The sequence below is a fragment of the Melanotaenia boesemani genome, chromosome 13, assembly GCF_017639745.1.
Source record: "Melanotaenia boesemani isolate fMelBoe1 chromosome 13, fMelBoe1.pri, whole genome shotgun sequence".
NCBI lineage: Eukaryota > Metazoa > Chordata > Actinopteri > Atheriniformes > Melanotaeniidae > Melanotaenia > Melanotaenia boesemani.
The window spans coordinates 31,511,990-31,531,756 of record NC_055694.1 but is presented as its reverse complement, the minus strand read 5'-3'; the positions used below and the strand labels follow the sequence as shown (position 1 = coordinate 31,531,756).

General features: G+C 38.9%; 1 protein-coding gene across 1 annotated transcript; it reads right to left on the bottom strand.

Annotated features, from left to right (window-relative positions):
* Positions 1-189: 189 nt before the first annotated feature.
* Positions 190-8,510, bottom strand: LOC121651067 (C-type mannose receptor 2-like). Its single transcript, XM_042002925.1, has 6 exons — positions 8,447-8,510; positions 8,026-8,195; positions 3,530-3,749; positions 2,864-3,196; positions 1,518-1,609; positions 190-905 (listed from the first exon to the last, which is right to left on the bottom strand). The coding sequence occupies exons 1-6, from the start codon at positions 8,478-8,480 to the stop codon at positions 777-779; spliced, it is 978 nt and encodes a 325-aa protein (XP_041858859.1). The 5' UTR covers positions 8,481-8,510; the 3' UTR covers positions 190-776.
* Between the last annotated feature and the right edge of the window lie 11,257 nt (positions 8,511-19,767).

The following is a 19,767-nucleotide window of genomic DNA, read 5'->3' as shown; positions in this document are numbered from 1 at the left end:
GCTGCTCTCACCTTGTTTTCGTGGATCAGACTTTCTTATCGAGTCTGCCTGAAATGAACACGTCTACATGTTTAACACAAAGTTCTCACATTTGAAATGTTTCCTCAGGTTCTGTGATTGAGGCTGATCCTGTTTAGGTGTTCACAATTACACAAAACACAGTTTCCAACCACCAAGAGAATCTGGATTAATTGTTTTTATTTGGTCATCCATCTAAAACTATTACAATGATTTGAAGATAAAGAACAAAACATTCAAATCTAAACATCTGTTGTTTTTGACAAAGTGAAAGCATCACCAGAACATTTCTATTCACCTGTATGAGATATTACAGATACTTTTCATCACATGAAATGAATCAACCCCAAAACTATATCTATAACTTTACAGTTCACGCATAAAACCTAAATTAAAAAATGACATCACTTCCTGTTTTTGTGACATTTATAGAGGTATGAATTCTGATCTTAGATCATCATAAACTGTCATCTTTTTAGATAAAACAGTCTGAGGACATGTAAGAATATTCATAAATCTCTACAAACTGATTAATTTCACCAACAGGAACTCATCACCTGAATGCAGTGTTCAGTCAGCAGTGCTTACTCCTCCATTAATGTTTAAAAACTGCACATCTAACAGAGTCCTACCCCATCTAGACAGCACCTCAAAAAATATCAGCCTCCGTCCAGGAAGGGCTTCTACACAAACAATTCTTTACAACAACTATATTAATCTAGTTCTCAACTGAGATCAACAGAGAAACATCTTCCCTGTTAGATTCCGTCGTTCCCTGAAGTGGCGTCCTGCCTTCTTTCCTTGTGGAAGGTTTTTCCATCGGACTGTTTTCTCCAGCTCAGTTTGATGTCTCCACCCACTCCCTGAGCCATCAGGTTCTGTTTGAACTGAGACAAGAAACATGACTGAATTCCTGAACCAAATACAACAATAAATCCACCAACAGACAAAGACACGCATGTTAGGTTAACTGATCTCACACACACACACACACACACACACACACACACACACACACACACACACACACACACACACACACACACACACATACACACACACACAATCAGCCATGATGATGTATTTGTTTTGCCATGCAACAATTTAATGGATTACCACCAACAACTGGACCAGAATGTCAAGATTTAGCTTGACTAAAAAAAAAAATCATTAAATGTTTTTTTTCTAGTTTTGTTCTGAGCACAAATCAGAAAATTGATAAAAGTTCATGTTACAATTTCTCATTTAGGTTTAGGAAAAGAAAATATGAAGAACATTAGTGGATTTCTTTTATTAATTTATTTATTTTTTTATACCTCTGAAACACTTTAGGAATCAGAATTAGAGAAGAAAACTTTTTGAGTCACTTTGTCCAGATGTTTTATCAAGGTAACTGTAGGTCCAATCAACTGGTCGGTCATGTCTGAGGCCAACCAGGATCATGATTGTAGAGACAGTCTAAACCCTTAGTTCATGTGTTATTCCAGGACATGATGTACCTGAGTCAGCAATGCGTCCAGCATGGTAGGGTCATTTAGATCCACAGAGGGTCTCGTCAGCCTCAGTCTCACCACTTGTTTTGAAAAGGGTGCTTTAAAGATAAAAAAATAAATAATAATAATAAAGTGACTGATTGTTTGCACAGCCATCCTCTGCAGGTGAATGTGGCTGATATGAAACCTCTCAGTAATTCCTTCACTATATTTGGATGTTAGTTTATTTTTACATTACTTGGTGTTCATGGAAGTAAATAATTTTTACTTGTCATAGTCTCTTTGTTTTGTCTTTTTTTGTTTGTTTTTGTTTTGCCTTTTTGTTCTTTACTTTTAATCTTTGATTTATTTCTTGTTTTAATCTTTAGCATGGTGAATGCAGGTCTGTTGGTCAGTTCAGACTTAAGATCCAGGTTAAAAGGTTTCTACAAAACCTAGATGGATTGGACTGGTTCAGATACTGAGGGTGTCCAGATAAATGAATCTTCTTTAACATAATTTGTCTCTATAAGCAAGTAAACATCTCAACGTCACAGATATTTGTTTACATAAACATTAACATGGTAAATTTGTTACAACATTGTCTGAAATATGCCAAGTTTTCTGCTAACAGCTCTTTGGGAATCACCGTTCTGCTGCTAAAATCCTGTTTTCTGTCTGTCAAACTGTCTGATCTTTGCTGTTTTCGCTGATAAAAATAAAGAAATGGGAATAGAAAGCTCCAGAAAGCTGGAGAACTGTTGACACGAGCGGTTAAAGTGGGGGTCCAGGGTGGGCCAGTGCCATCCTGACAACAGGCTTGGACCCCATGCAGCCTCCCTGCTAAGGGGAAGAATCAGAGGCATTAATGTTTTTTAAATAATTTCACCTGATGTGAGATGTGGAACCAATGTGTGCCTGAATTTTATCAAACTTTTAAAATCCTTGGAGGCTGCCTTTGTTTTTTTTTTTTTGGATATTTTCTCACGAATCTGCCTCTACAACATAGAAGCCCCCCTCCCCCCACCCAATGCAATATATTTTAAAACAAAATCACCGATAAAGAAATGACGACTGGATCAGGACTCCTGCACAGTTCTTTTCATTTATGATTCTTAAAATATTCAATAGACCGAATATTTTATCATTAATTCTTGAAATAAACTTCCACCATTACTCAACTCTACAATAAATGTTCTTGTAAATGTTACCATGCTAACATGCTACCAAGTTAAATTAAGATGGTGGTGTTAGGTGATCAGCTGAACACAACCATGGTAGCTTTATATAATATTAGTTATTAGCATGGATTGTCTCTACTGTATCTATGGTACAGAAAATGAAAAATAAACAGTAAATAAATCGCGGCTTACCTTTGTAGCAAATAAATGTTCTTGTCTCGCTACAGTTAAAGATTTTCCATTTTCCAGAATCTGCAAAGTCTACCGCTACACAGTTATCATTCGCACGACCTGGATCATTGACTCCCCAGTAGCTAAATGAGAAGATACTCCCATCCACCCACTTCCACGGGTATCTGAAAAGACCGGTCCAGGCTGACTGTCCTTCGGGTATCATATTGCTTATTTCCTCATTCTCTGTTATGTTTCTCACACTGGCCAGGTCTGTGTAAGACTCTCTGCAGTGGCTCTGAGCGTCAGTCCACGACTTTTCAGTGTTGATGGGGAAAAATGACACGTCTGAGCCTGAAAATGAAGAAATATGTTGAATCATACATTAAAACTTGTACATTTCTTGTTGCACATCTGCTTCCAAAACTCTTACGTTGAACACTGATTGACAAATCATAGAAAATTGTTTAATGAATTGAAAAAGAAAGAAAAAAAATGATGAAACTGATTTAAGCTGCACACCTCAGCTGGGTGCATTCCACATTTATTCATTCTTCCATGATAACCAGGAGATTTTTCATTTACAAACACATTATTATCTTTAGACAAACAAAGACAGAGACAGGCAAAAATCATCATCCTGAACTGGTTTGTCCTCATTTTTTCTACTTTACTGAAAATCCTCACCATTGACTTTAGAGCAGACTGATATAAGGGGATTTTCACAAGATGCAGGGTTCCACTGGCCGGCGTTATTCATCGCTGCACACTGAACTTCGCTGTTGATGTAGTCCGGCACATCAGGTGCCCAGTTTGCAAACCCAGCCTCATTTTGTGTGTAGAAATCTTTGTCTGCCATGGACCAGGTCCAGTTTAGTGTGCCATTAGACAAACCGATCCAGGGTTTCTGAAACCAAGGAAGGGGTTTCTTTAGTCTCAGAAGTGATATGAAATATTTTATCTTGTCCAAAATTTAAACATTTCGAGCATTTCAAGACAATCTTTTGACGTATTTCTATTTATATTCTTCTTTATTGTTGAGTATACCTCTGAATCTCATAAATGCTGTGACTTCAACCATATTATCATTTGTGAAATTTTTGTGTTTATGTGGAGTCTTAAGGCCCATTTATGCCTGATATAGAAGACGGACATGCAGATGGACGGTTTTGTCTGTCTCCTGCGTTGGTTTTTTCTTCATCTTCCTGGAACAGGAAGAAAAAATAAAGCAGAAGAAGAATGAAGACGAGGACAACTGTAGAAATTTTGCAAGCTTTTGAAGAAAGGCTATGCAAGTGTTTAGGGTGTGTTAGGCGGTTGGAAACATCTTCATAACGGTGCATTACGGCTGACAACCGGTGTCTGAAACTGACGTCAGATCGCAGGAGTGAAGTCTGAACTCAGCACTGCCCCCTAGTGGAGGAACTGACTTAGCAACCATGGCAACAAAAAGACGTATGGAAGCATGACAGCGTTTGAAACGGGTGTCCCTTTTTATGTACATATGCAAGGCAGCATAAATGGGACTTTAGAGGGAATTTAAGACATATATTAAAATAAATATAAAAAATTGTTTTTTCTGTGCTTGATAACATGTATTTAGAAATCTGAAGGACCTTTTAGGTCAAATTTTGACAGAACACACTTATTTGGGGCCACTTAGTTGGAAAAATATTTCAAAAAGACATTCAGATGAACAGAGTACTGATTAATCACAGTACCACTGATGGGTTTCCTTGATTTGCAAAACTGGCAGTCCTGATGCTCTGCGTTCATTTGTTTAGAGGACAGAAAAAATAGTTGTAATTTAAGGTTTGTTGTGCAGATAAGAGGACTGCAAAGCCAGCTCTCCATCTACACAACACTAATATGCACTGCTGTGTGTCCATCATTCATTTTGGAGCGCCACACAATAAATCAAAAGTATTCATTCTCAGGTCCCAGGGAGAGTTACCTGGACAAACTTTAAGGATCTGTTACACACTAACGAGCAACTCTTGTGAGTAAAAAGTGCTGTGCTGCTCCTGTGGGGACAAACAAGGGGTAAGGGGTCAGGGAGCATCAACCACCATCCCCACGGTCCACCCCAGGGTCGACCATAACCCACTGGACTCAGGGGACATAAATGCATAAGCTAGACATTGTTGTTGTTAATAATAATAATAGTTGTATTATCATCAACTTTGACATATAATAGTAATCATCCTCATCAACAACCATTTTTAAATGTGAATGAAAATGTGAATAAAAAATAAATAAATAATGACAAAACTATTAGCATGTCCTTCTGAGTAACAATAACAGTGATACTATTAAAAATAGTACTACCACCACTACCAGTATTATCACAATAATTGTAGTAATAACTAAAAGATCATAATAATAATAATAATAATAATAAGAATTAAAGTAATATTAGTCACCATAACAAAGTAACAATACCTACAGAGAAAAGAAAAAAAGTATAAAAATATAAAAAAAAATATAAATAAATTGTAAATGAACGTATTTCTATCCAGGGTGATGTAATCTATGGGAAGGCTGGTCCATGACTGAGATGCAAAGGATTTTTTGAGAAGAATAGTTTTCTTGGCGATAGAGAAATAAGAAGCAGATTTCTATGTTTCATTGGCAGATTATTTCCAAGTAAACAGAGTGATGGTGATAGAGGGATTCTGCAGCTGAAAATAGTGGAAAGTTTCTGAATTCGGAAAACTTTCCACCAGACTGTCAGAGCTGAGTTGATGGTGGTAATTTTGGAGTAATTTTGTTTCTTAATTGAACTGGGTAAGAAGGGTAGGACAGTAAAGTATTACTTCATTGGTCCGGTGAGGTGAGGCGTGTTCTGAGGGACATGGTAAAAACCTTGCAATTTCAAACCGAGACATCACTTATTTTATTATTTCAATATGCTCTGCAACATGACAGGAATATGATGGGTAATATTAAATCTGCAACTCATGTAAACACCATAATCAGAATAATTTCTAAATTAGCATGATGCTGGATCAAACTACTTCTGTGCACGTTATCATTTCAGCCCACGTTGTCACTCCAACATGGAAAATGTGTCCCTTAGTATCTACTCATAATACAATCAGAAACAGAAGCAAAGAGGAACACAGAAAAGTGTGCTTACAAACATGATCATGTCACAGTAACATTGATGTTGTTGAATATGACGTTTTCACTGTTTTTCCTGTTAGCCATTAGTCCCAGAGAAAATCATAAAAACAATTCTGCAAGATGAAATTCTCTCCAGGCATTTAATTAATAATTTGATCATGAGACCAGAAATAAATTAAACCCTGAAACATAATGTGCCACACTGTGGATGTGAATAAAAACACTGATTTCCATAAACAAATGTATCTGATCTATTGGTGTCGGCTGCTTCCAGCCCCCCAGATGCCGACAAAATCCAGTGTGAAGACGTTTGCATTATTCATCAGGCAGCATTCCTATTGGCTGTAGGTAAACCAGTGTCGTCACCTTCGACCAGTCAGTACCTGGAGTCATTTATGATGCAAACTTTATGTAAAAACCACTGCTGGACAGAGACAATCTGGGATGTGTGGGAGGAGATATCCTTGACAACTTTCAGTGAATAAAATCCCAGATTTTTTATTTTTAATAAAATTGTGCTGCTAAAGGCTCATCTATGAGCTCAATATTCAGCTACAAAGATTTTGCAGTTGTAAATGAATGTTTGCACATAAATTCAGTTTGCATCTGTGAATCAAGCTTGTCACCCTGTCGAAACAATCTGCCTGAAAAATTCAAGTTTGCAAATGTGCAGAAAAAGATCTGCATGGTTGTAAAAGAGATTTGTGTTTGTGGGGAAAAAAGTTCTTTTGTGAAAACCATTTTCACAGATGCAAATCACAAAACTGCGTGCGAGACTCTGAAGTTGTGGCTGCGAATTTTGTCCATATCTTTACACTTCTATCTGATTGGATGGTGACAAATCAAACTACCCAATCAGAGAGCAGACAGCTCCCCGTCCTTTTGCACCACTGCAGGTATTTAAAGGGGAGTAGATCTATTTTAAAGATGGGTGATGGTGCGACCAGAGTGGTTTATTAGATGACATTGGGACCGACCGTTTCTGTGACAAAATGAATGTCATGAAGTTTGTAACATTATCAGACGAAATGAAATGATTCAGTTCAAGTGTGGAGCTTTAAAATGAATGTGATAAACTGTTGGCTGTCTTTTCTCTCTCTCTCTTTTTCCTTTTAGGAGCTTCCTCCCAGACGTCTCTGCCGATGTAGACATCCCTCATACATTTGTAGTGAATCTTATGTAGTAACTGGAACACACACGGAGACGTCGCTCAGAGCTCGTGCTGCATCCACTCTGCTGTTCTTTTTATTTAACTCTGACTGGGACACTCAAAGCATGCAACATGAGTGCAAAGATTGTTTATTAGTGACAGACATCACACTCGAACATAAACCGATATTATTCACTCCGAGACTCCAGCAGCAGGTGCTTCAGACTGTCTTTCTCTCTGCAAACCATCACTTTCTCCTCCATCTCTCTCTCGCTCTCCATGCGCCGCAGTAACTGTTAAAACGGCACTTGGATTTCGGGGTAGCCGCTGCCGTATTAGTAACAGACGTACTCACGCGTTTGTCTACGTTGAAACTCTACTCCCCTTTAAGAGCCTGCAGAGGCATGGGAAGTCGGGGAAGCTGTATGCTGTCTGATTGGATAATTTGATTTGTAGCCATCCAATCAGATAGAAGTAAAAAGATATGGACATAATTCACAAACCACAACTTCACACAATTTTGTGCTTTGCATCTGTTAACAGGGTACATTTGCAAACTTGAATTTTTCAGTCAGATTATTTTTACAGCTTGATTTACAGATGCAAACTTTAAAATTATGTGCATATGTCTTATGTTCATATTGAGCCCACACTCATCAAATTTTCTATATTAAATATTCATCTGAAAAGTAACTTGAAATAACTTATCTATATTTTATATCTGATTAAGAAGTACAACATCTCTGGAATGTGGAGTTGTAGAAAGAAGCATCAAATGAAAACTAACAGGTTAAAGCCAAGTAAATAAAATGTTTCCTTCCATATGAGGCCTTTATAATATTTACAAACGCTTTAAACATAAAGGAAACTAGAAAAGTAGTTTAATTCTGCTGTTTCTGCTGCTTACCTCATTCACTATTCCTTTCATGCCGTTCAGGATCTCCACATCCTCCATGCTGCTTACAGTAACCATGTCTGTGTATTTTTCTTTGCAGTAACTCCGAGCTTCAGTCCAGGTTTTCTCCTCATTAATGAAATAGTTCCGACCTTTAATGGCAGGGGAGGCAGCACACAGGGCTGCAGAGACATATCGATTAAACATCAAGATTAGTGTGATCATGTTCTACATTACATTTTTAAAAAACGAGTTGTTTTTGGCAGTTAAAGAAAAATAATTAAAATAAACATAAAATAACTTCTTAAAGCAAAGTTTGCATGTGTATCAACTACAGCAATGAAAGAAGAAAAATCCAGGCTTGCTGAAAGAAAGAAAAAGTTTATTCTCTCTTCATGAGGACGCCACATTACAGATAATTAAAACCATTAACCTGAAGCAGCGGCGATGAACAGAACCTTCTCCATCCTCGATCCTTCTCTGTTCTGCTCCTTCAGTCTGTGGCTGCAGATATTCTTCTTCTTACTCTCAACAACATGCAAAATTGGAAGCGATTTACATTATAGATGAAGAATGTTTATTCTGACACATACAGCCACTTCTATACAACTCAAAACAGGTTTTAAATGACAAATGACTGATTTGCCTCAAGGCCTCTGCACCTGGGAAGGTGACGTGTTCCTCAGAGCTGAGAATCAGCTGACTGGCTCCAGATATATTCACACACTGGCCAAATTGTAAGGGTGCAGCTGTTTTATCTAACAATCAAAGCATAAAGCTGTACAAAATCCTGGTCTCAGCTCTCAAATCTAGTCTTGTTAAGCATATTATCATCCTCATCGTCCGCTTCACCAGCTCCAACTGATCACCTGCTTGTTAACACAAATATCCAATCAGCCAATCACATGTCAGCAACTCAATACACTTAGTCACAAAGACATGGTCGTATCAAATCAATCAAATTTTATTAATGAGGCAATTGTCAAAAAAAAAAAAAAAAAAAAAAAAAAAGCACAAAGTGCTCTATTTAAAAACACACAACAATTTTTAAAACACACACCTGATCATAATCTTTCACACTTTTTTGCACATTTTTTTGTTTGTTTTGTTTTAACATCAACAGTCTCTGCAGCCCTGATGTTTTCTGGCAGGCGGCTCCACTGTCAAGGGCCGTAGTGGGTGAAGGAGGCCTCTCCAAAGGTTTTGGTTCTGACTGGAAGCGACTAAAAGGTTGGTACCAGAGGACCTTCGGGTCTGCAAGGGTTCATAATCCTAAAAGAGGTCTGATAAATAAGATGGCTTGAGACCATTTACATATTTATAAACAACTAAAAGAACCTCAAAAATCAATTCAATCAACAAAGTGCATCCCTTCAAAATTGTGTAGCAGATATATGGTTTATCTCCAAAGGTGTTTGTGTTCAAATATGAAATTATATGTTCTGACAAACTGTCAGCCTCAATTACAAAAATGCAAATCAAATAAATAAAATAATGTGCATCCTCAAAAATGAAGTGAAAATTCTACCAAAGGTTTACAGAATTGTGAATGCTTTGACTGCATCAGGCATCACAGAGATTTTTTCTGAAAATCTAATAGTTCAAGATAAAAAAAAAAAAAAAAACTTCAATGATTTCTACTTTCAACATTTAACCTCCCCACAGCGTGCAGCATTGCTTTTTGCATGTTAAAAACTTGATCCAACCACTGAGACGTCAAGCTTAGCATGCTGGCTAACATCGGACGTCCATATGTCTGTGGTAAAACTTACGTGTAGTCCGTTCTTGTTGCTCAAGCGGTGGATGCATGTGGCAATGATATTATTGAGGGCAGGGAGGGGCACATCCGTGAAGACTCGTCGGCTTAACTTTAGCACTGCTAGCTACTGCCACGGCTGCTTAATATTCTTTCCATTCTGCTTTGCTGCAATGACGATTTTTTAGGTAATATTAGATTTATTGTGTTAAAACTTGAAGCCTTTGTTCCTCCTCTCAGAATTCTCACTGAACAGGTTTTGCTAACAGCAATTCTGTTGTCATCTTCGAGACCAAGAAATAGGACCATTTTGGTGAAGACATGGTTGCTCATTGCTAGTCAGACATCCCTATTTACATACAAAGAGGTTTATAAATGGTCCTAACATACTGTGTGCATAGTAGGGTGAGGTCCTTTATCATATAAATCAGGAGGAGTAAATGTAACAGGCCATTGCTGGTGATTGTCTGCTCAGACTCCACCACTCTCTGCAGCGCTTTTCTGTCTCCTGCTGAGCAGCTGCTGATTCACACAGTGATACAGGAGGTGTGAACACTTTCCACAGCACCCTGATTAAAGGGTTTTAAATTTAATTGTTTCTACAATGCATCACGATGTGCACATAGACAATTCTGCATTGATGCAGCAACACAACATAATCGATTATATGTAATGTATATATTCTGCTGCTGCTTGCGTGTGTGGCGTGATGCCTCACAGCAAATCTTGCAGTGTTAAATCAACACAGAAAAAGTTAAATTAACTCTCTCCATAGTGTCATTTTAGAGTAAAATGAACTAAAAATTGAGTAAAAATTTAACACTGGCTAACACTGTGTGTGTAAATAAAACTTAACACTACATAACAAGTAACTCTGTATAGAGTAAAATGTGATTCTCAGCAGTGATGATAAAATCCTCTGCTGTCATGACAAATCAACTCTGTAATGATTTTAAACACTGTACTGAGTTACTGAAAGTTATGTCATAACCCGGCTCACGGCTGTAACAAAAGCACACCAAACAATCCAATAAGGCCAATCATGAATATTTATTAACGAAAGATTAACCAAAATTAAGGCAAAATAAGATAACCATGGAGTGTGGCTGTCTGCAGAATCAGAAGTGTAGGTGCGTGCATGGTTGTGTGAAAGAATATAATGAGTGCAGTGTTGTATGGTGTAGTACTAAACCAAAAGCAAAGCCAACGACAAGGTGCAGCGGGCGAAGGTGCGGCCTGGAAATGGAAAGTGCCCCTGAGCTGGCCGTAGGCGGATCTTTTATACGCGCAGTGTGTCGGGCCCTTGACGCACGCACGCACGCTCAGCCAGATACACTCCAGCTTCACCTACACACATACATAATTAAAGAACATGGCCACAAAGAAAAAGGGGCCGTGACAGTTAACACTGGTGACTCATTTAACACGGAGAAGTATAAATTTTACACACTGCTGTGTTGATGATTTGCTCTGTTGCTGTAAAAAACCAACTCAATAGAGTCAGATCTTAAGTCGTTAACACTGCTCATATGAATATGTAGTTTTATAATAATTTACACTTTTGTGGTGTGGAGTCATGGGAGGAGTGTGGAGAGGCCATGGAGAATGACTTCCATACGGCTTCTAGGAGATTCTGGTCCACCATCCGGCGGCTCAGGAGGGGAAAGCAGTGCTTCATCAACACTGTGTACAGTGGGGATAGGGGGCTGCTGACCTCGACTCTGGACATCAAGTCTGGGGACCCTGGTGTTGACTCTCCCATCTCTGGGGCTGAGGTTGCTGAGGTGGTTGAAAAGCTCCTCTGTGGCAGGGCCCCAGGGGTGGATGAGGTCTGCCCAGAGTTCCTTAAGTTCTGGATGCTGTAGGGCTGTCTTGGTTAACATGCCTCTGCAGCATTGCGTGGACATCGGGGACAGTTCCCCTGGACTGGCAGACTGGGGTGGTGGTCCCCCTCTTCAAAAAGGGGGACCGGAGGGTGTGCTCCAACTACAGGGGGATCACACTCCTCAGCCTCCCTGGTAAGGTCTATTCAGGGGTGCTGGAGAGGAGGGTCCGTCGGATAGTCGAACCTCAGATTGAGGAGGAGCAGTGTGGTTTTTGTTCCGGTCGTGGAACAGTGGACCAGCTCTACACTCTCTTCAGGGTTTTGGACGGGGCATGGGAGTTCGCAGAACCAGTCTACATGTGCTTGTGGCCTTGGAGAAGGCATTTGACCGTGTCCCCCGGGGACTCCTGTGGAGTGCCGGACCCCCTTGTACGAGCTGTCTGGTCCCTGTATCACCAGTGTCCGCATTGCCGGCAGTAAATCACAGTCGTTTCTGGTGAGGGTTGGACTCCGCCAAGGCTGCCCTTTGTCACAGATTCTGTTCATAACTTTTATGGACAGAATTTCTAGGCACAGCCAAGGTGTGCAGGGGTCGAGTTCGGTGGCCTCAGGATTGGGTCTCTGCTCTTTGCGGATGATGTGGTTCTGTTGGCTTCATCCGGCCATGATCTTCAGCTCTCACTGGAGCGATTCGCAGCCAAGTGTGAAGCGGCTGGGATGAGAATCAGCTCCTCCAAATCTGAGACCATGGTCCTTAGCCGGAAAAGGGTGGAGTGCCTTCTCTGGGTTGGCAATGAGGTCCTGCCCCAAGAGGAGGAGTTCACGTATCTCAGGGTCTTGTTCACGAGTGAGGGAAGGATGGAGCGGGATATCGACAGGTGGATTGGTGCGGCGTCTGGAGTGATGCGGACTATGCATCGGTCTGTCGTGGTGAAGGAGTTGAGCCAAAAGGCAAGGCTCTCAATTAACCCGCCGATCTACATTCCTACCCTCACCTATGGTCATGAGTGTAGTGACTGAAAGAACAAGATCGCAAATACAAGCGGCAGAAATGAGTTTTCTCCGGCTCTCCCTTAGAGATAGGGTGAACAGCTCAGCGATCCGGGAGGGGCTGAGAGTAGAGTCGCTGCTCCTCCACATCAAGAGGAGCCAGATGAGGTGGCTCGGGCATCTAGTCAGGATGCCTCCTGGACGCCTCTCTGGTGAGGTGTTTCGGGCACGTCCCACCGGAAAGAGGTCCTGGGGAAGACCCAGAACATGCTGGACGGACTATATCTCTCGGCTGACCTGGGAACGCTATGGGATCCCCCCAGATAAGATGGTGAATGTGGCCGGGGAGAGGGCAGTCTGGGTTTTCCTACTTAGGCAGCTGCCCCCGCGACCTGAGTCCGGATAAGCGGCAGAAGACGGATGGATGAACTGTCTATCTTCTTTTAAGCTAGGTCTTCACTCCTTCACGTTAGTGCTTTTGAATTTGGTGTTGAAATACAAAACCTATTCAAATATAGGAACATTCATGACATTACGAAGGTAAAAACCACTTCCTTGGGTACTGGGTAGTGGATCTTGACACATACAGTGACCTCTGACACTCATATGAAATTGTTGAAAAAATGTATAGTATGGGACCTTTAACCCTAGAAATTATCACCAACACTAGGGGGCATTCTATTCAATCTGTTGTTGTAATAATTCTGAAAGAGTCAATAAGTGTGGAAACTGCAATTTTAAGACTGAAATTTACTCTCACTTGGCAGAACCTAGGTTGAATCCATTTTTAAACCTTTACTTAGGAAAACTGTAAAACTAAGTAAACATACAGAAAATACATCATTATTTCACTGGAAATTTATTCACTGTCAGTGAAATCATAAAACATTTATAGACCATATTTAAAACATGGACAGAGCCTCAGTGATGTCACTCGTAGGTTCCTGAAGAGCTGAATTGAAGCTCATTAGGTGGTTCCCACCATTGCCATCTTGGCAGCGTCATGCGTGCAATCATTTCCAGAAAATCCAAAAATGGGCAAAGAGATGGAGCTGAGAGGGAGACTGAAGGTGGGGGTGGACGATTGACACCCATCAACACATCAAACTCCGAGCTGCCTGTAGCTAAGAGCTAACCGAGTTAACCCGGAGCTAATGGTAGCTAACCGGCTAACGGAGGTAGGTGGGTAAAAGCTAAGGCGTGGCTAAGAACCGTGGTTGTGCTACACTCTCCCTTCTTGCTGTGGATATTGGATACCTGTCAGTCAAAAGGACATGCCCCTAATTATGCTGAATTTCAAGATTTATAACATCTAAACGGATGAGTTATAGAAAAATTCAACCCCCCATCCCAGTTGTCATGAAGATAAACTTGACCTATAAATCCAAAAATGTTTTTTTGTACCAGGCTTTAAACATGTTTATTTCTGCTGTGAAGTTGGGCTTTTTAACATGGGAGTCTATGGAGATTGACTCTCCTTCCAAGCTGGGGCCCAATAGGTAACTAATTTCCTTTATCCCTGTTTTAATAGGTAACAAAAAGGCTGGTAATTATTAAGAAAAACAACATTTATTCAATACATATATATTATTCTATAAATTTATCAAATCTTGTGTTCATTCCTTATGAACACTGAAGCTAGCAGATCTTTGGCAGGAAAAAATATTTTTATTCAGTTATTTTATGACAAAACACAAACTTAATTTTTATGTTTCTAACAGAAACCTCGTTAGACAGAGAAAATTATTCAGTTGTTCTTATCAACGCCTCCAAATTTCAGCTCTGTGAGTGAAGCTAGATCACAAGGAGTGGCTGTTTTGCTTAAACGCTCCATCCAATGTAAGCAGATTTCTTGTAAAAATTTGCTTCATTTAAAGTTGTAGCTCTCCAGAGGAATCTCCCCTCTCGTGCGCTGTTCATTTACATGTACAAGCCAACTTATTTTGATGAATTTGCTGAACTGCTGTGAAATTTGTGTAGTCATTGTGGGTGATTTCAACATTCATGCTGATAACCCAGAAGACAGAGGAACCAAAGAATTGTGTTCTTGATAACTTCGGTCTAATTTCATTAGTATGAATGAAATGAATTTTATTAGTGTGTGTGAGAGACAAATTTCACTCGAAAAGGAGGTCATTTCAGTTGAAATGGAAATCACATAGAAAAAAAGGAGGGCAATTTCAAAACAAACTGAAAAACCCAACAACCTGCCTTTTAGATCCTATTCACACAGCGCTTTTAGAAACATTTTGTGGTTTCTTTGAGCGTGAGATTGTAAACATAACTTCTCTCTTCAGATGGGCGTTTCCCCTACTGCCTTTAATACGGGAGTGTTAGGCCCCTTCTGAAGAAGAGGAATTTACACAACATTTCAACAACATTCTTGATAATTACCGGCCTGTATCCAACCTACTGTTTCTTAGTAAAATTATAGAAAGAGTTGATTTTATTCAGTTAAATGAGTTGTTGAATAAAAACAATATCTCTGAGAAATATCAATCTAGTTTTAGGGCAAACCACAGTACCGAGACGGCCATTTTTAAGATTGTTAATGATCTCAGGTGTAACTTGGACTCTAAAAAACATTCTGTCCTGGTTCCACTGGATCTTAGTGCCACATTTGATACAGCTGATCAGAGGTCCCCAGCCCTGGTCCTCAAGGCCCACTATCCTGCAGGTCTTAGATGTCTCCCTGCTTAAACACACCTGATCCGAATTAATGGCTCATTAGCAAACTTGTGCAGAGCTTGTTAGAGAGCCCTTTAATGCAGGTGTGTTGCAGCATGGAGACATCATCTAAGACCTGCAGGATAGTCGGCCTTGAAGACCAGGGTTCGGGACCACTGCAGTAGATCACCAGATTTTATTGTACAGACTGGAAATTCTGTTTGGCCTCTCAGGTACTGTTTGATAAATAGTTTTACTCCTATCTCATAGATGGACAATTTTTCGTAAGTAAGGCAAGGCAAGTTTATTTGTATAGCACAATTCAACGAAAGTGATTCAAAATGCTTTAGAATAAATAAAATAAGAAGCATGATTTAAAATTAAAAACAAAAGAGAAAGAAGAAAAGACAGAACATTAGATAAAACAGTATTAAAACATGATCACGTTTACAAATTCAAGCTTAAAAGAAACAGCGCAGATTTGGACTTTTATGTATAATAAGTTTCTATATGTATATTATAACATGTATAATAAGTATGGATACATGCTCCTCAAGGACCCATAAAGTCAGTTGTGGGGTGTCCTTTTCGACTCTGAGCTGGATTTTATTCCACATATTAGAAAATGTCTTGAAAACAGGATTTTATCGTATTATAAACATCAGCAGAGTCCGAACATTCCTCTCTCTTGCCAGCACCAAGGTGCTGATGCATGCTTTTATTTGTAGTAGATTATATTATTGGAATGCTCTGCTTTCTGGTCTTCCCAAAAAAGAGTATTGTGTGTATTATAAATCTACAATTACTCCAGAACTCAGGATATGTTTTTGCTGCTGTTATTTACAGCAAATGACCACATTTATGTGTTATGACATGAAAAAAAAAAAAAACATTTGAAGAGCCAAAACTTTTTGTTTGCTGCTATAGATAGGCCAGAGCTACTTAAATATCAGTTTTTCATCACTGCATCCAGCACAAACTGATTATAATATAAACATAAAAATATGAACATATAGATTATCGGTATCGGCCATGAGAAGCAGAAAATGATCAGTTATCGGTTTTGGTTAAGATTTTTCATATTGTGCGTCACTAATTGTATATGTTCTCATTTTAAGATGAGCATGTTACAAAAATGTTAAATTATGATTGAACCTTGATAAAGCACTTGCCTGATGTAGCAATGATGCACAAAAGAACGTCACTCATTTGATCTGCAACAGCAGATCTGTAGCAGCTGAAATGACTGGCTTTCATTTCTTATGCAAAATGAACATGCAAATAACTTGTAATTGAAGCAGGTTATTAGAAGTGGAAGTGGTTATTAAACTGAGTGTATTTAGATTAAGTCAGAGCAAACCAGTTTGATTTGTTGTCAAACCAGTTAATAGTTCAAGGCTGTGCATCAGGTGGAACAATATGTAAAACTCAAGTCCTCCTGATTTGAAATCCAAATGAAAAACTTTGCTAAAGCTGATACTAGTGTGGCAGCTGGTCTCTCAGGTCCCAGGGCCCCCTGGGCTTCCTCTAATCTTAGTGGTGGCCTGGTCACATTTTTACAATCACTGATCGGTATTCATCCCTGATATTTTGCCCCCACATTTACTCACCTGCATGCTGAGACAGTCACTTTGTCATCCTGTGGGTTTAATCACAAACACCTACAGCTATGTTTACGCTTTTTGTGTGTTGCTGATGTTTCTGTTATAATTCATGATTTTTTTCTTACAGGTTGTCTGTGTTTTTATAGGTGCTGCTGATGATTGTCAGTGTTGTTTTCTTGTAGATGTTGCAGGTGTTTTTGTGTTTCCCTTACAGGTGTAGCAGCTGATTTTCTTTCTACTAAGATTGAACAGCTGATGCTGTTACTTTCTGTTTGGTGTATCCTTGTCCAAAGGTTCCTTTGGAAAACGACTTTGGAGGACGATTCTAGCTTTCTATTACACAGCCTGACTGTGGGCTGAACTTCCTGGGACATCTGGTCCTGGGAAGAAGAAGCTTGCAAAGGAAGCCACAAAGAAGTGAGTATTAAAATAGATCAAACCCGGAAGATTTCAAAGTGTTTAATCGCTCTAAATAAAGATTCAGCATCATTCGTATCTGACCAGTGGTGTCATTTGGATCTTTGAATATTTGGGGATTTTCAGTCCAGGCTCGAAATCTTTGGATTTTCATACAACAGCTGCATCAATTTGAAATGATTCAAGAGTAAAACAGTTATTAGAAGTTTTGTATTAGTGTTGGAACAGACTTAATGAACATTAAATCAAGACAACATGAGTCCAGCCTGAGTTCTCGCTCAACTTGCAGCAGAAGAAAACCAACAGAATAAAATTTAAATCATTAACATTTTGTTTATTTGTCTTTTTTAAAATATATAACAACACGTCTCATTTTCTGCTTATCTAATGTTGGTTTAAGTTGCTTTTGACTTTAGACAAACGATCTTGTTGTTGCTTATTTTCTTTCCTTTGGCGCCCCCTACAGTTGTGAGATAAATTTTCCATGATATAAAACCAGATCACTGACTGCCCCTGCTCACGGATATATGTGAATTTGTTGATATAAAGAGGCAACAAAACCAGAGCAACTATAAAAAAAAAAAAAAAAAAATGTGAAGCAGCATTGTACAATAAAGTTACAGGACCTAACAATGATATGAATGCTTATTTTATAATATATATATATATATATATATATATATATATATATATATATATATATATATATATATATATATATGAAATCAATACAAAATAATTTGTATGAACATATTCCAGTGTCGTGTTCTGCAAAATAACAGAAAATCTTCGGAAAAGCTGCAACTTTCCAGGACTTTGCTGTGAAACTTGCAAACACTGAGCAAACCTTTTTTACATGAGTGAGACTTATTTGTTCGTTAGTCTAAAATGGGACTGAAGTGGCAAACTGATCCATAAAGTTATACCTCTTTCAGTCTGATAAATAAAATCAGAGGGATGAACGCTGCTGCTTTAATGTTTTATTAGTTTTAGCTTTGATCGAGAAACTAAAGTAAAATGTTTGGAGTATATAAACATAATTCAGCAGTTTTAAGGAATCAACCACAGCTTTGGTCCCCTCTGATTTACAACCTACACAGAGCAGAGGGAGAAATGATCATGATTATATTCATTACAAAGATCCAGAGAATTGATCTGTTATTACTGACTGACAGCAGCAGCAAGCTAACTCTGAGTCTGTCTGAGCAGAAAAATCTAATCTGACCTTTATTCTGGTCCCGAGTCTGTTCATACAGTTGACCTCTTTTTCCTCATTTCCCCCGCTTGTCCATTTTCTTCAAGTTTGTAAGGACACACTACACACCATGCAGTTAGTTTTCAGCTAACTACTCTTTGGGAATCATCTTGTTGCTGCTAAAATCCCATTTTCTGTCTGTCAAACTGTCTTATCTCTGCTGTTTTTGTAGAGATTAAACTCTACTAAACTAATGGGAACAAAGGATGCATCTTTGTGACAGACTTTTAGTAACAAAGGGCCTAAAGTGTGAATCTCCAGAAGACTGGATTACTGTACTGCCCTTCTAACTGGACTTCCAAAGAAAACATTAAACATCTGCAGCTCATCCAGATACAGCTGCTAGAATTTTAACCAGGACCAGTGAGTGATCTCTCACCAATTTTTAAATTTTTACACTGGTTTCCAGTCAGCACAGAAACTCTACTGATAGCAAAGCACAGAACTCTCTATACACTGAATGCATCTTAGATATGTTCAGAGAATATAAACCTAGCAGGACTCTTCCAAGGAAAAGGATGCAGGTCAGCTAGTCCAGACCAGAGTTCAGACTAAACATGGACTAGCTGCATTTAGCTGTTATACTGCAAACAAACAACTGGAACAAGCTGCCAGTGGAAATTAAACTTTCACCAAACTTTCCCATTTAAATCCAGATTTTAAAAAATTATTTTCTCATGATGCATGAAATCTGCACTGCTGTTGGTTTTCAATCGTTTCCATTTAGTTTTATATTTTATACATATCATTAGGATTTTTGAATATCCTTTTATATTCTGTTGTGATTTCAATTGTTTTACTGTTTTGATTTCTCTTTATATCTTATTTCTATTATGTAAAATACACTGAATAGCTTCAAATTCTGATATGCGCTATATAAATAAACTTGCCTAAAGGGCCAGTGTGAAACTGCTTATTTGCTAAGTTGACTGCAACATGTGTTGACACAAAACCTGTTTATACCTTGAGTTAGGAGCCTTTTTAAATTAAAGTTTAGTTAAAATGGTCAGAACTGGACTGAAGGTGAGAGACAAATCTAAAGAAATGTCCAAAACTTCAGTGGACTGGATCAGGATTTTAGCTTAGTACTGCACCAACACTGACTTTTATTTTATTTTATTTTATTTTATTTTCCCCTAATGCCAGATTTAAAGAAATAAAGACGTCCTGGCGGCTGTGTTGGCAAATCGCAGCGACCAGCAGCGTCCAATGAAATGATGCGTTATAGCAACCGTCAGCA

Coding starts and splice junctions, on each gene's coding strand:
- LOC121651067 (XM_042002925.1), bottom strand. CDS start 8,480: ATGGAGAAGGTTCTGTTCATCGCCGCTGCTTCAG. Junction 1,610..2,863: donor AACATTTATTTGCTACAAAG/GTAAGCCGCGAT, acceptor TTATCTTTAAAG/CACCCTTTTCAAAACAAGTG. Junction 906..1,517: donor TGGACGCATTGCTGACTCAG/GTACATCATGTC, acceptor TTCTTGTCTCAG/TTCAAACAGAACCTGATGGC.